Consider the following 18227-nt stretch of genomic DNA (forward strand, 5'->3'; position numbering starts at 1 on the left):
TGACAAATGTTTAGATTTTAGTCATTCAATATGTTTTCAGCTCATATGTTTTGTTTATGTTTGTTTATTTTCCAAATTGCGAGATTGAGAGGGGGAAACCCAATAATATGACGTTGCACAGGGAAACCATTTTAAACATTTATATTTGAACAAAACTATCTGCACATTGAAAACACATAAACAAAATATGAAGAAATAAAATCTCTGCTCATTGTGTTTCATGTAGCTTATTTTCTCTGGCGCAGTTCTCCCTCCGTCTGTCTGTGTCTGCGCTGAGGGTATAATTTTGATCTCGTAACCTATCACCCAGATCTGCCCTTGTGCAGTCTCAGTGCAGTCTGATATGTAGCGCTGTGGCCAGCTGTCGCACTCGGCACTGCTCCACCATACGCACGCACGCAGCCACATCCGCACAGAGCGCATCCAGAAACCCGTTCCCCATTCAACCACTGGTAGTCATCAAGGCAAATCCGGTGAAGACGCCTACTTCATTCACTCTCCAAACTGGACACAAGAATCTCGATCGCTCTAACGGTAAATATCATCATGTTTTATTATTAAATAAGATAGTAGTAATGTTTAGAAAATATTAATAACGTTAATAATGGGTTTGCTTTTTTTATACATGTTTGGGCATGTTTGTAATGGGGGGGATTTCCTAATCGTTCTGGGTTGCCGGGTAGGATAGATGTTTTCATTGAGTTCATCGGTGTTGTTTTGAGATTTCTCTATTTTCTTTTCATTATTACAACGCATGACTTCGGACTAATACGAAAATGGCAATATTCTCAGGGAAATTATACTACTTTTTATTAAACATTAAGCGGATATGACCCTATTCCCATCACCATCTCCAACGCTCCGGCCGAAACTCGTGTCCGAACACGTTGTCAGAAAGGGGTGTGTAGCCTGGAAAGAAGCTCTCAGCCAATGAGCGCCCGTCTCCCCCACAGTAGGGCTGTTTACTAGTGGAAGTGAGCGCCTATTGGACTAGACGACTATACCTCCAGGGTCTTTACTAGCCTATCGGCACAGTCCCCAAATAATGCAGTTTAAAACAAGTCTTATGTTTTAAAATCATAAACGTTAGATTAAACAGAAATGGGATATTGTGCTCTACTAAAAGCCACCCAGGAGTCCACACACACTGCACACATGCTACCTCTCGGTCAGTCAGACAGAGAGGGGTGTGTGATCTTTAAAAAAAAAACACTCTCGGTACAGGATGATGTCATTGGTTGTGTGGTTGACTTTTAGGAATTTTCGCAATATCACTCCTTTGTTGGATGGAAACTGTAATTACACATGCAGATGCCGATAATAAACATGTAATTACCAGTAATGATTGAAGTAAAACATTTTGTGCAGTGATTTACATTCCAAGACATTACATAATATTTATAAGCACACAAAAAAATGACATTATTTGCTGCTTTCCTTCCAATGAAGAGATGTCTTGTATTCTATGGTTCTAGAATAGCATAACTTTTATTATATGGTTCTAGAATAGCATAACTTGTATTCTATGGTCCTAGAATGGCATAACTTGTATTCTATGGTTCTAGAATAGCATAACTTGTATTCTATGGTTCTAGAATAGCATAACTTTTATTCTATGGTTCTAGAATAGCATAACTTTTATTCTATGGTTCTAGAATAGCATAACTTTTATAATATGATTCTGGAATTGCATAACTTTTATTATATGGTTCTAGAATAGCATAACTGTTATTCTGTGGTTCTAGAATAGCATAACCTTTATTATATGGTTCTAGAATAGCATCACTTTTATTCTGTGGTTCTAGAATAGCATAACTTTTATTCTATGGTTCTAGAATAGCATAACTTTTATTCTATGGTTCCAGAATAGCATAACTTTTATTCTATGGTTCTAGAATAGCATAACTTTTATTCTATGGTTCTAGAATAGCATAACTTTTATTCTATTGTTCTAGAATAGCATAACTTTTATTATATGGTTCTAGAATAGCATAACTTTTATTCTGTGGTTCTAGAATAGCATAACCTTTATTCTGTGGTTCTAGAATAGCATAACTTTTATTCTATGGTTCTAGAATAGCATAACTTTTATTCTATGGTTCTAGAATAGTATAACTTTTATTCTATGGTTCTAGAATAGCATAACTTTTATTCTATGGTTCTAGAATAGCATAACTTTTATTCTGTGGTTCTAGAATAGCATAACTTTTATTCTATGGTTCTAGAATAGCATAACTTTTATTATATGGTTCTAGAATAGCATAACTTGTATTCTATGTTTCTAGAATAGCATAACTGTTATTCTGTGGTTCTAGAATAGCATAACCTTTATTATATGGTTTTAGAATAGCATAACATTTATTATATGGTTCTAGAATAGCATAACTTTTATTCTATGGTTCTAGAATAGTATAACTTTTATTCTATTGTTCTAGAATAGCATAACTTTTATTATATGGTTCTGGAATAGCATAACTTTTATTCTATGGTTCTAGAATAGCATAACTTTTATTCTATGGTTCTAGAATAGCATAACTTTTATAATATGATTCTAGAATTGCATAACTTTTATTATATGGTTCTAGAATAGCATAACTGTTATTCTGTGGTTCTAGAATAGCATAACCTTTATTATATGGTTCTAGAATAGCATAACCTTTATTATATGGTTCTAGAATAGCATAACCTTTATTATATGGTTCTAGAATAGCATAACATTTATTATATGGTTCTAGAATAGCATAACTTTTATTCTATGGTTCTAGAATAGCATAACTTTTATTCTATGGTTCTAGAATAGCATAACTTTTATTATATGGTTCTAGAATAGCATAACCTTTATTATATGGTTCTAGAATAGCATAACCTTTATTATATGGTTCTAGAATAGCATAACCTTTATTATATGGTTCTAGAATAGCATAACATTTATTATATGGTTCTAGAATAGCATAACTTTTATTATATGGTTGTAGAATAGCATAACTTTTATTATATGGTTCTAGAATAGCATAACTTTTGTTCTATGGTTCTAGAATAGCATAACTTTTATTCTGTGGTTCTAGAATAGCATAACTTTTATTATATGGTTCTAGAATAGCCTAACTTTTATTCTGTGGTTCTAGAATAGCATAACTTTTATTCTATGGTTCTAGAATAGCATAACTTTTATTATATGGTTCTGGAATAGCATAACTTTTATTATATGGTTCTAGAATAGCATAACTTTTATTCTGTGGTTCTAGAATAGCATAACTTTTATTATATGGTTCTAGAATAGCATAACTTTTATTATATGGTTCTGGAATAGCATAACTTTTATTATATGGTTCTAGAATAGCATAACTTTTTTTCTGTGGTTCTAGAATAGCATAACTTTTATTCTAATAGAACTTCATGATGTATCTTAGATATTTTTTTAATAAAAAAATATATATTTTCTTCTGAGCTCCTCCAGCCTCTACCAGCAACAGCACCATGGCAACCAAGAGACCAGGGGACACGTCCTCTTCTTCAGGACCACAGTCATGTCCCTCTACAGCAGTAAGACCCACAGACACCAGGCAGCCTGGGGCAGAGACACAGGAGACACTGGTAGGTGGACCCATACAGGCAGAGATAAGAATAGGGAATCCATCATTCAATTTCAATATTTTGTGGGTATCTAAAAGTATTGTCACAGTTTTACTGTACAGGTGTCATTGTCTCAACTGTGCCTCCCTCTCTGCGTCTCACCCATATCTTATCAGTGTTGCACCTCTGTCCCCGTGTCTGTCTGCAGGTGTACATGCAGTGCTGTGGGCAGGAAGCCCCTAACTTGACAGAGAGAAACGGTCATAGGAAAATCATGGATAGGAACCATCAGGGCCCAGTCTTCGTGCCCCAGGGGAGGACTGAGAGGGTCTGGACCCACCCCCCGGCTCCCCAGCAGACTACTACTCCCACAATACCCTCCTGCCCTGTGTCTGCCCCTTACAGGTAACCTCTCTCGCTGTGGGCGTCCTTCAGCTTTAAGCTGTTCTTCATCTTTTCACGCGACCTTACAACATCAGCTGTTACCTTGATACTTTTCACACGACCTTACAACATCAGCTGTTATCTTGATACTTTTCACACGACCTTACAACATCAGCTGTTATCTTGATACTTTTCACACGACCTTACAACATCAGCTGTTATCTTGATACTTTTCACACGACCTTACAACATCAGCTGTTATCTTGATACTTTTCACACGACCTTACAACATCAGCTGTTATCTTGATACTTTTCACACGACCTTACAACATCAGCTGTTATCTTGATACTTTTCACACGACCTTACAACATCAGCTGTTATCTTGATACTTTTCACACGACCTTACAACATCAGCTGTTATCTTGATACTTTTCACACGACCTTACAACATCAGCTGTTATCTTGGTACTTTTCACACGACCTTACAACATCAGCTGTTATCTTGATACTTTTCACACGACCTTACAACATCAGCTGTTATCTTGGTACTCCTCAACGGAGTCTCCGTTCTTCATCTGCTACTCTTCTTTAAGTTATCTTTGACCGCTGGCTACGTCCCTTCCGTCTTCAAGAGAGCGAGAGTTGCACCCCTTCTGAAAAAACCTACACTCGATCCCTCCGATGTCAACAACTACAGACCAGTATCCCTTCTTTCTTTTCTCTCCAAAACTCTTGAACGTGCCGTCCTTGGCCAGCTCTCCTGCTATCTCTCTCAGAATGACCTTCTTGATCCTAATCAGTCAGGTTTCAAGACTGGGCATTCAACTGAGACTGCTCTTCTCTGTGTCACGGAGGCTCTCCGCACTGCTAAAGCTAACTCTCTCTCCTCTGCTCTCATCCTTCTAGACCTATCTGCTGCCTTTGATACTGTGAACCATCAGATCCTCCTCTCCACCCTCTCCGAGTTGGGCATCTCCGGCGCAGCCCACGCTTGGATTGCGTCCTACCTGACAGGTCGCTCCTACCAGGTGGCGTGGCGAGAATCTGTCTCCGCACCATGCGCTCTCACCACTGGTGTCCCCCAGGGCTCTGTTCTAGGCCCTCTCCTATTCTCGCTATACACCAAGTCACTTGGCTCTGTCATATCCTCACATGGTCTCTCCTATCATTGCTATGCAGACGACACACAATTAATCTTCTCCTTTCCCCCTTCTGATAACCAGGCGGCGAATCGCATCTCTGCATGTCTGTCAGACATATCAGTGTGGATGACGGATCACCAGCTCAAGCTGAACCTCGGCAAGACGGAGCTGCTCTTCCTCCCGGGGAAGGACTGCCCGTTCCATGATCTCACCATCACGGTTGACAACTCCCTTGTGTCCTCCTCCCAGAGTGCTAAGAACCTTGGCGTGATCCTGGACAACACCCTGTCGTTCTCCGCTAACATCAAGGCGGTGACCCGATCCTGTAGGTTCATGCTCTACAACATTCGCAGAGTACGACCCTGCCTCACACAGGAAGCGGCGCAGGTCCTAATCCAGGCACTTGTCATCTCCCGTCTGGATTACTGCAACTCGCTGTTGGCTGGGCTCCCTGCCTGTGCCATTAAACAACTCATCCAGAACGCCGCAGCCCGTCTGGTGTTCAACCTTCCCAAGTTCTCTCACGTCACCCCGCTCCTCCGCTCTCTCCACTGGCTTCCAGTTGAAGCTCGCATCCGCTACAAGACCATGGTGATTGCCTACGGAGCTGTGAAGGGAACGGCACCTCCATACCTTCAGGCTCTGATCAGGCCCTACACCCAAACAAGGGCACTGCGTTCATCCACCACTGGCCTGCTGGCCCCCCTACCTCTGAGGAAGCACAGTTCCCGCTCAGCCCAGTCAAAACTGTTCGCTGCTCTGGCACCCCAATGGTGGACCAAGCTTCCTCACGACGCCAGGACAGCGGAGTCAATCACCACCTTCCGGAGACACCTGAAACCCCACCTCTTTAAGGAATACCTAGGATAGGATAAAGTAGTCCTTCTAACCCCCCCCTTAAAAGATTTAGATGCACTATTGTAAAGTGGTTGTTCCACTGGATATCATAAGGTGAATGCACCATTTTGTAAGTCGCTCTGGATAAGAGCGTCTGCTAAATGACTTAAATGTAATGTAATGTAAATGTTATCTGTTTTGGTGAAGATTGTGATCGTTGCCCCAAGACTAAATCCGTCTTGTAATTATTGCCCCCTCCCCCCCCCTCCTCAGTTTCTGGAGCCCAGGGTCAGTGGAGATGGATGAGATCATGGCAGCCATGGTTCTGACCAGTTTATCCTGCAGCTCTGTGGTCCAGAGCTCTCCTCAGAGTCAGAATGACCCTTTACCAGGTAGGTTAGTCAATAAATCAGAATCATCTTGCTCTTGCTTTCTCTCTCTCTCTCTGTATCTCTCTTTCTCTTTCTGTCTCTCTCTTTCTCTGTCTCTCTGTCTCTCTCTCTCTCTGTCTCTCTCTCTTTCTCTGTCTCTGTCTCTCTCTCTCTCTCTCTCTCTCTGTCTCTCTGTCTGTCTGTCTGTCTGTCTGTCTGTCTGTCTGTCTGTCTGTCTGTCTCTCTCTCTCTCTCTCTCTCTCTCTCTTTCTCTGTCTCTCTCGCTCTCTCTCTCTCTCAAACTGACCCAGTACCAGGTAAGTCAATGAGTCAGTGAGACAAACACAGAGAACCAATTGCAACCCAGGGTTCCAATTACACATTGACTCTTTGGGGTACCCAACCTGCCCTAGTCTCCCTGGAATTGGAACCTTTTAAGCCAGTGGTTGTAATCCTGAACCAGCTCACCTGATTCACCTAATCAAGGGCTTGACAGTTGACAATTTAAATCAGGTGTGCTAGCTCTGGACTATTTAAAATACATGGAACAGCTGAGAGTTCCTGAGGAGAAGTTAACCACCAACAGGAGCCCCCCCTCTCTCTAACATGGTTATATAGTGACTGTACTGACCACCATGCTGTCTCTCTAACATGGTTATATAGTTACTGTACTGACCACCATGCTGTCTCTCTAACATGGTTATATAGTGACTGTACTGACCACCATGCTGTCTCTCTAACATGGTTATATAGTGAATATACTGACCACCATGCTGTCTCTCTAACATGGTTATATAGTGACTGTACTGACCACCATGCTGTCTCTCTAACATGGTTATATAGTGAATATACTGACCACCATGCTGTCTCTCTAACATGGTTATATAGTGACTATACTGACCACCATGCTGTCTCTCTAACATGGTTATATAGTGACTGTACTGACCACCATGCTGTCTCTCTAACATGGTTATATAGTGACTGTACTGACCACCATGCTGTCTCTCTAACATGGTTATATAGTGACTGTACTGACCACCATGCTGTCTCTCTAACATGGTTATATAGTGACTATACTGACCACCATGCTGTCTCTCTAACATGGTTATATAGTGACTATACTGACCACCATGCTGTCTCTCTAACATGGTTATATAGTGACTGTACTGACCACCATGCTGTCTCTCTAACATGGTTATATAGTGACTGTACTGACCACCATGCTGTCTCTCTAACATGGTTATATAGTGACTGTACTGACCACCATGCTGTCTCTCTAACATGGTTATATAGTTACTGTACTGACCACCATGCTGTCTCTCTAACATGGTTATATAGTGACTGTACTGACCACCATGCTGTCTCTCTAACATGGTTATATAGTGACTATACTGACCACCATGCTGTCTCTCTAACATGGTTATATAGTGACTGTACTGACCACCATGCTGTCTCTCTAACATGGTTATATAGTGACTGTACTGACCACCATGCTGTCTCTCTAACATGGTTATATAGTGACTGTACTGACCACCATGCTGTCTCTCTAACATGGTTATATAGTGACTGTACTGACCACCATGCTGTCTCTCTAACATGGTTATATAGTGACTGTACTGACCACCATGCTGTCTCTCTAACATGGTTATATAGTGACATTACTGACCACCATGCTGTCTCTCTAACATGGTTATATACTGACCACCATGCTGTCTCTCTAACATGGTTATATAGTGACTGTACTGACCACCATGCTGTCTCTCTAACATGGTTATATAGTGACTGTACTGACCACCATGCTGTCTCTCTAACATGGTTATATAGTGACTGTACTGACCACCATGCTGTCTCTCTAACATGGTTATATAGTGACTGTACTGACCACCATGCTGTCTCTCTAACATGGTTATATAGTGACTGTACTGACCACCATGCTGTCTCTCTAACATGGTTATATAGTGACTGTACTGACCACCATGCTGTCTCTCTAACATGGTTATATAGTGACTGTACTGACCACCATGCTGTCTCTCTAACATGGTTATATAGTGACTGTACTGACCACCATGCTGTCTCTCTAACATGGTTATATAGTGACTGTACTGACCACCATGCTGTCTCTCTAACATGGTTATATAGTGACTGTACTGACCACCATGCTGTCTCTCTAACATGGTTATATAGTGACTGTACTGACCACCATGCTCTCTCTCTAACATGGTTATATAGTGACTGTACTGACCACCATGCTGTCTCTCTAACATGGTTATATAGTGACTGTACTGACCACCATGCTGTCTCTCTAACATGGTTATATAGTGACTGTACTGACCACCATGCTGTCTCTCTAACATGGTTATATAGTGACTGTACTGACCACCATGCTGTCTCTCTAACATGGTTATATAGTGACTGTACTGACCACCATGCTGTCTCTCTAACATGGTTATATAGTGACTGTACTGACCACCATGCTGTCTCTCTAACATGGTTATATAGTGACTGTACTGACCACCATGCTGTCTCTCTAACATGGTTATATAGTGACTGTACTGACCACCATGCTGTCTCTCTAACATGGTTATATAGTGACTATACTGACCACCATGCTGTCTCTCTAACATGGTTATATAGTGACTGTACTGACCACCATGCTGTCTCTCTAACATGGTTATATAGTGACTATACTGACCACCATGCTGTCTCTCTAACATGGTTATATAGTGACTGTACTGACCACCATGCTGTCTCTCTAACATGGTTATATAGTGACTGTACTGACCACCATGCTGTCTCTCTAACATGGTTATATAGTGACTATACTGACCACCATGCTGTCTCTCTAACATGGTTATATAGTGACTGTACTGACCACCATGCTGTCTCTCTAACATGGTTATATAGTGACTGTACTGACCACCATGCTGTCTCTCTAACATGGTTATATAGTGACTATACTGACCACCATGCTGTCTCTCTAACATGGTTATATAGTGACTGTACTGACCACCATGCTGTCTCTCTAACATGGTTATATAGTGACTGTACTGACCACCATGCTGTCTCTCTAACATGGTTATATAGTGACTATACTGACCACCATGCTGTCTCTCTAACATGGTTATATAGTGACTGTACTGACCACCATGCTGTCTCTCTAACATGGTTATATAGTGACTGTACTGACCACCATGCTGTCTCTCTAACATGGTTATATAGTGACTGTACTGACCACCATGCTGTCTCTCTAACATGGTTATATAGTGACTGTACTGACCACCATGCTGTCTCTCTAACATGGTTATATAGTGACTGTACTGACCACCATGCTGTCTCTCTAACATGGTTATATAGTGACTGTACTGACCACCATGCTGTCTCTCTAACATGGTTATATAGTGACTGTACTGACCACCATGCTGTCTCTCTAACATGGTTATATAGTGACTGTACTGACCACCATGCTGTCTCTCTAACATGGTTATATAGTGACTGTACTGACCACCATGCTGTCTCTCTAACATGGTTATATAGTGACTGTACTGACCACCATGCTGTCTCTCTAACATGGTTATATAGTGACTGTACTGACCACCATGCTGTCTCTCTAACATGGTTATATAGTGACTGTACTGACCACCATGCTGTCTCTCTAACATGGTTATATAGTGACTGTACTGACCACCATGCTGTCTCTCTAACATGGTTATATAGTGACTGTACTGACCACCATGCTGTCTCTCTAACATGGTTATATAGTGACTGTATACTGACCACCATGCTGTCTCTCTAACATGGTTATATAGTGACTGTACTGACCACCATGCTGTCTCTCTAACATGGTTATATAGTGACTGTACTGACCACCATGCTGTCTCTCTAACATGGTTATATAGTGACTGTACTGACCACCATGCTGTCTCTCTAACATGGTTATATAGTGACTGTACTGACCACCATGCTGTCTCTCTAACATGGTTATATAGTGACTGTACTGACCACCATGCTGTCTCTCTAACATGGTTATATAGTGACTGTACTGACCACCATGCTGTCTCTCTAACATGGTTATATAGTGACTGTACTGACCACCATGCTGTCTCTCTAACATGGTTATATAGTGACTGTACTGACCACCATGCTGTCTCTCTAACATGGTTATATAGTGACTGTACTGACCACCATGCTGTCTCTCTAACATGGTTATATAGTGACTATACTGACCACCATGCTGTCTCTCTAACATGGTTATATAGTGACTATACTGACCACCATGCTGTCTCTCTAACATGGTTATATAGTGACTATACTGACCACCATGCTGTCTCTCTAACATGGTTATATAGTGACTGTACTGACCACCATGCTGTCTCTCTAACATGGTTATATAGTGACTGTACTGACCACCATGCTGTCTCTCTAACATGGTTATATAGTTACTATACTGACCACCATGCTGTCTCTCTAACATGGTTATATAGTGACCACCATGCTGTCTCTCTAACATGGTTATATAGTGACTGTACTGACCACCATGCTGTCTCTCTAACATGGTTATATAGTGACTGTACTGACCACCATGCTGTCTCTCTAACATGGTTATATAGTGACTGTACTGACCACCATGCTGTCTCTCTAACATGGTTATATAGTGACTGTACTGACCACCATGCTGTCTCTCTAACATGGTTATATAGTGACTGTACTGACCACCATGCTGTCTCTCTAACATGGTTATATAGTGACTGTACTGACCACCATGCTGTCTCTCTAACATGGTTATATAGTGACTGTACTGACCACCATGCTGTCTCTCTAACATGGTTATATAGTGACTGTACTGACCACCATGCTGTCTCTCTAACATGGTTATATAGTGACTGTACTGACCACCATGCTGTCTCTCTAACATGGTTATATAGTGACTGTACTGACCACCATGCTGTCTCTCTAACATGGTTATATAGTGACTATACTGACCACCATGCTGTCTCTCTAACATGGTTATATAGTGACTATACTGACCACCATGCTGTCTCTCTAACATGGTTATATAGTGACTGTATCTGACCACCATGCTGTCTCTCTAACATGGTTATATAGTGACTATACTGACCACCATGCTGTCTCTCTAACATGGTTATATAGTGACTGTACTGACCACCATGCTGTCTCTCTAACATGGTTATATAGTGACTGTACTGACCACCATGCTGTCTCTCTAACATGGTTATATAGTGACTGTACTGACCACCATGCTGTCTCTCTAACATGGTTATATAGTGACTGTACTGACCACCATGCTGTCTCTCTAACATGGTTATATAGTGACTGTACTGACCACCATGCTGTCTCTCTAACATGGTTATATAGTGACTGTACTGACCACCATGCTGTCTCTCTAACATGGTTATATAGTGACTGTACTGACCACCATGCTGTCTCTCTAACATGGTTATATAGTGACTGTACTGACCACCATGCTGTCTCTCTAACATGGTTATATAGTGACTGTACTGACCACCATGCTGTCTCTCTAACATGGTTATATAGTGACTGTACTGACCACCATGCTGTCTCTCTAACATGGTTATATAGTGACTGTACTGACCACCATGCTGTCTCTCTAACATGGTTATATAGTGACTGTACTGACCACCATGCTGTCTCTCTAACATGGTTATATAGTGACTATACTGACCACCATGCTGTCTCTCTAACATGGTTATATAGTGACTGTACTGACCACCATGCTGTCTCTCTAACATGGTTATATAGTGACTGTACTGACCACCATGCTGTCTCTCTAACATGGTTATATAGTGACTGTACTGACCACCATGCTGTCTCTCTAACATGGTTATATAGTGACTGTACTGACCACCATGCTGTCTCTCTAACATGGTTATATAGTGACTGTACTGACCACCATGCTGTCTCTCTAACATGGTTATATAGTGACTGTACTGACCACCATGCTGTCTCTCTAACATGGTTATATAGTGACTGTACTGACCACCATGCTGTCTCTCTAACATGGTTATATAGTGACTGTACTGACCACCATGCTGTCTCTCTAACATGGTTATATAGTGACTATACTGACCACCATGCTGTCTCTCTAACATGGTTATATAGTGACTGTACTGACCACCATGCTGTCTCTCTAACATGGTTATATAGTGACTGTACTGACCACCATGCTGTCTCTCTAACATGGTTATATAGTGACTGTACTGACCACCATGCTGTCTCTCTAACATGGTTATATAGTGACTGTACTGACCACCATGCTGTCTCTCTAACATGGTTATATAGTGACTGTACTGACCACCATGCTGTCTCTCTAACATGGTTATATAGTGACTGTACTGACCACCATGCTGTCTCTCTAACATGGTTATATAGTGACTGTACTGACCACCATGCTGTCTCTCTAACATGGTTATATAGTGACTGTACTGACCACCATGCTGTCTCTCTAACATGGTTATATAGTGACTGTACTGACCACCATGCTGTCTCTCTAACATGGTTATATAGTGACTGTACTGACCACCATGCTGTCTCTCTAACATGGTTATATAGTGACTGTACTGACCACCATGCTGTCTCTCTAACATGGTTATATAGTGACTGTACTGACCACCATGCTGTCTCTCTAACATGGTTATATAGTGACTGTACTGACCACCATGCTGTCTCTCTAACATGGTTATATAGTGACTGTACTGACCACCATGCTGTCTCTCTAACATGGTTATATAGTGACTGTACTGACCACCATGCTGTCTCTCTAACATGGTTATATAGTGACTGTACTGACCACCATGCTGTCTCTCTAACATGGTTATATAGTGACTGTACTGACCACCATGCTGTCTCTCTAACATGGTTATATAGTGACTGTACTGACCACCATGCTGTCTCTCTAACATGGTTATATAGTGACTGTACTGACCACCATGCTGTCTCTCTAACATGGTTATATAGTGACTGTACTGACCACCATGCTGTCTCTCTAACATGGTTATATAGTGACTGTACTGACCACCATGCTGTCTCTCTAACATGGTTATATAGTGACTGTACTGACCACCATGCTGTCTCTCTAACATGGTTATATAGTGACTGTACTGACCACCATGCTGTCTCTCTAACATGGTTATATAGTGACTATACTGACCACCATGCTGTCTCTCTAACATGGTTATATAGTGACTGTACTGACCACCATGCTGTCTCTCTAACATGGTTATATAGTGACTGTACTGACCACCATGCTGTCTCTCTAACATGGTTATATAGTGACTGTACTGACCACCATGCTGTCTCTCTAACATGGTTATATAGTGACTGTACTGACCACCATGCTGTCTCTCTAACATGGTTATATAGTGACTGTACTGACCACCATGCTGTCTCTCTAACATGGTTATATAGTGACTGTACTGACCACCATGCTGTCTCTCTAACATGGTTATATAGTGACTGTACTGACCACCATGCTGTCTCTCTAACATGGTTATATAGTGACTGTACTGACCACCATGCTGTCTCTCTAACATGGTTATATAGTGACTGTACTGACCACCATGCTGTCTCTCTAACATGGTTATATAGTGACTGTACTGACCACCATGCTGTCTCTCTAACATGGTTATATAGTGACTGTACTGACCACCATGCTGTCTCTCTAACATGGTTATATAGTGACTGTACTGACCACCATGCTGTCTCTCTAACATGGTTATATAGTGACTGTACTGACCACCATGCTGTCTCTCTAACATGGTTATATAGTGACTGTACTGACCACCATGCTGTCTCTCTAACATGGTTATATAGTGACTGTACTGACCACCATGCTGTCTCTCTAACATGGTTATATAGTGACTGTACTGACCACCATGCTGTCTCTCTAACATGGTTATATAGTGACTATACTGACCACCATGCTGTCTCTCTAACATGGTTATATAGTGACTGTACTGACCACCATGCTGTCTCTCTAACATGGTTATATAGTGACTGTACTGACCACCATGCTGTCTCTCTAACATGGTTATATAGTGACTATACTGACCACCATGCTGTCTCTCTAACATGGTTATATAGTGACTGTACTGACCACCATGCTGTCTCTCTAACATGGTTATATAGTGACTGTACTGACCACCATGCTGTCTCTCTAACATGGTTATATAGTGACTGTACTGACCACCATGCTGTCTCTCTAACATGGTTATATAGTGACTGTACTGACCACCATGCTGTCTCTCTAACATGGTTATATAGTGACTGTACTGACCACCATGCTGTCTCTCTAACATGGTTATATAGTGACTGTACTGACCACCATGCTGTCTCTCTAACATGGTTATATAGTGACTGTACTGACCACCATGCTGTCTCTCTAACATGGTTATATAGTGACTGTACTGACCACCATGCTGTCTCTCTAACATGGTTATATAGTGACTGTACTGACCACCATGCTGTCTCTCTAACATGGTTATATAGTGACTGTACTGACCACCATGCTGTCTCTCTAACATGGTTATATAGTGACTGTACTGACCACCATGCTGTCTCTCTAACATGGTTATATAGTGACTGTACTGACCACCATGCTGTCTCTCTAACATGGTTATATAGTGACTGTACTGACCACCATGCTGTCTCTCTAACATGGTTATATAGTGACTGTACTGACCACCATGCTGTCTCTCTAACATGGTTATATAGTGACTGTACTGACCACCATGCTGTCTCTCTAACATGGTTATATAGTGACTGTACTGACCACCATGCTGTCTCTCTAACATGGTTATATAGTGACTGTACTGACCACCATGCTGTCTCTCTAACATGGTTATATAGTGACTGTACTGACCACCATGCTGTCTCTCTAACATGGTTATATAGTGACTGTACTGACCACCATGCTGTCTCTCTAACATGGTTATATAGTGACTGTACTGACCACCATGCTGTCTCTCTAACATGGTTATATAGTGACTGTACTGACCACCATGCTGTCTCTCTAACATGGTTATATAGTGACTGTACTGACCACCATGCTGTCTCTCTAACATGGTTATATAGTGACTGTACTGACCACCATGCTGTCTCTCTAACATGGTTATATAGTGACTGTACTGACCACCATGCTGTCTCTCTAACATGGTTATATAGTGACTGTACTGACCACCATGCTGTCTCTCTAACATGGTTATATAGTGACTGTACTGACCACCATGCTGTCTCTCTAACATGGTTATATAGTGACTGTACTGACCACCATGCTGTCTCTCTAACATGGTTATATAGTGACTGTACTGACCACCATGCTGTCTCTCTAACATGGTTATATAGTGACTGTACTGACCACCATGCTGTCTCTCTAACATGGTTATATAGTGACTGTACTGACCACCATGCTGTCTCTCTAACATGGTTATATAGTGACTGTACTGACCACCATGCTGTCTCTCTAACATGGTTATATAGTGACTGTACTGACCACCATGCTGTCTCTCTAACATGGTTATATAGTGACTGTACTGACCACCATGCTGTCTCTCTAACATGGTTATATAGTGACTGTACTGACCACCATGCTGTCTCTCTAACATGGTTATATAGTGACTGTACTGACCACCATGCTGTCTCTCTAACATGGTTATATAGTGACTGTACTGACCACCATGCTGTCTCTCTAACATGGTTATATAGTGACTGTACTGACCACCATGCTGTCTCTCTAACATGGTTATATAGTGACTGTACTGACCACCATGCTGTCTCTCTAACATGGTTATATAGTGACTGTACTGACCACCATGCTGTCTCTCTAACATGGTTATATAGTGACTGTACTGACCACCATGCTGTCTCTCTAACATGGTTATATAGTGACTGTACTGACCACCATGCTGTCTCTCTAACATGGTTATATAGTGACTGTACTGACCACCATGCTGTCTCTCTAACATGGTTATATAGTGACTGTACTGACCACCATGCTGTCTCTCTAACATGGTTATATAGTGACTGTACTGACCACCATGCTGTCTCTCTAACATGGTTATATAGTGACTGTACTGACCACCATGCTGTCTCTCTAACATGGTTATATAGTGACTGTACTGACCACCATGCTGTCTCTCTAACATGGTTATATAGTGACTGTACTGACCACCATGCTGTCTCTCTAACATGGTTATATAGTGACTGTACTGACCACCATGCTGTCTCTCTAACATGGTTATATAGTGACTGTACTGACCACCATGCTGTCTCTCTAACATGGTTATATAGTGACTGTACTGACCACCATGCTGTCTCTCTAACATGGTTATATAGTGACTGTACTGACCACCATGCTGTCTCTCTAACATGGTTATATAGTGACTGTACTGACCACCATGCTGTCTCTCTAACATGGTTATATAGTGACTGTACTGACCACCATGCTGTCTCTCTAACATGGTTATATAGTGACTGTACTGACCACCATGCTGTCTCTCTAACATGGTTATATAGTGACTGTACTGACCACCATGCTGTCTCTCTAACATGGTTATATAGTGACTGTACTGACCACCATGCTGTCTCTCTAACATGGTTATATAGTGACTGTACTGACCACCATGCTGTCTCTCTAACATGGTTATATAGTGACTGTACTGACCACCATGCTGTCTCTCTAACATGGTTATATAGTGACTGTACTGACCACCATGCTGTCTCTCTAACATGGTTATATAGTGACTGTACTGACCACCATGCTGTCTCTCTAACATGGTTATATAGTGACTGTACTGACCACCATGCTGTCTCTCTAACATGGTTATATAGTGACTGTACTGACCACCATGCTGTCTCTCTAACATGGTTATATAGTGACTGTACTGACCACCATGCTGTCTCTCTAACATGGTTATATAGTGACTGTACTGACCACCATGCTGTCTCTCTAACATGGTTATATAGTGACTGTACTGACCACCATGCTGTCTCTCTAACATGGTTATATAGTGACTGTACTGACCACCATGCTGTCTCTCTAACATGGTTATATAGTGACTGTACTGACCACCATGCTGTCTCTCTAACATGGTTATATAGTGACTGTACTGACCACCATGCTGTCTCTCTAACATGGTTATATAGTGACTGTACTGACCACCATGCTGTCTCTCTAACATGGTTATATAGTGACTGTACTGACCACCATGCTGTCTCTCTAACATGGTTATATAGTGACTGTACTGACCACCATGCTGTCTCTCTAACATGGTTATATAGTGACTATACTGACCACCATGCTGTCTCTCTAACATGGTTATATAGTGACTGTACTGACCACCATGCTGTCTCTCTAACATGGTTATATAGTGACTGTACTGACCACCATGCTGTCTCTCTAACATGGTTATATAGTGACTGTACTGACCACCATGCTGTCTCTCTAACATGGTTATATAGTGACTGTACTGACCACCATGCTGTCTCTCTAACATGGTTATATAGTGACTGTACTGACCACCATGCTGTCTCTCTAACATGGTTATATAGTGACTGTACTGACCACCATGCTGTCTCTCTAACATGGTTATATAGTGACTGTACTGACCACCATGCTGTCTCTCTAACATGGTTATATAGTGACTGTACTGACCACCATGCTGTCTCTCTAACATGGTTATATAGTGACTGTACTGACCACCATGCTGTCTCTCTAACATGGTTATATAGTGACTGTACTGACCACCATGCTGTCTCTCTAACATGGTTATATAGTGACTGTACTGACCACCATGCTGTCTCTCTAACATGGTTATATAGTGACTGTACTGACCACCATGCTGTCTCTCTAACATGGTTATATAGTGACTGTACTGACCACCATGC

General features: G+C 41.6%; 1 protein-coding gene across 3 annotated transcripts in view; it reads left to right on the top strand.

The window, feature by feature from the left end:
• The first annotated feature begins 215 nt into the window (after window positions 1-215).
• The window catches only part of znf395b (zinc finger protein 395b), a 33241-nt gene continuing 15229 nt past the window's right edge, over window positions 216-18227 (top strand). Inside the window, exons 1-4 of one of the 3 annotated variants that reach the window (XM_014206191.2) lie at window positions 216-534; window positions 3449-3594; window positions 3782-3978; window positions 6211-6329. In XM_014206191.2, the coding sequence (XP_014061666.1) occupies window positions 3478-3594; window positions 3782-3978; window positions 6211-6329 (433 nt within the window). In that variant the 5' untranslated portion in view covers window positions 216-534; window positions 3449-3477. The remainder of the gene's footprint in view (window positions 535-3448; window positions 3595-3781; window positions 3979-6210; window positions 6330-18227) is intronic. The other 2 variants (XM_014206189.2, XM_014206190.2) reach the window with 2 other exon arrangements.

Source organism: Salmo salar, chromosome ssa06 (genome assembly GCF_905237065.1).
Source record: "Salmo salar chromosome ssa06, Ssal_v3.1, whole genome shotgun sequence".
NCBI classification, from domain to species: Eukaryota; Metazoa; Chordata; class Actinopteri; order Salmoniformes; family Salmonidae; genus Salmo; species Salmo salar.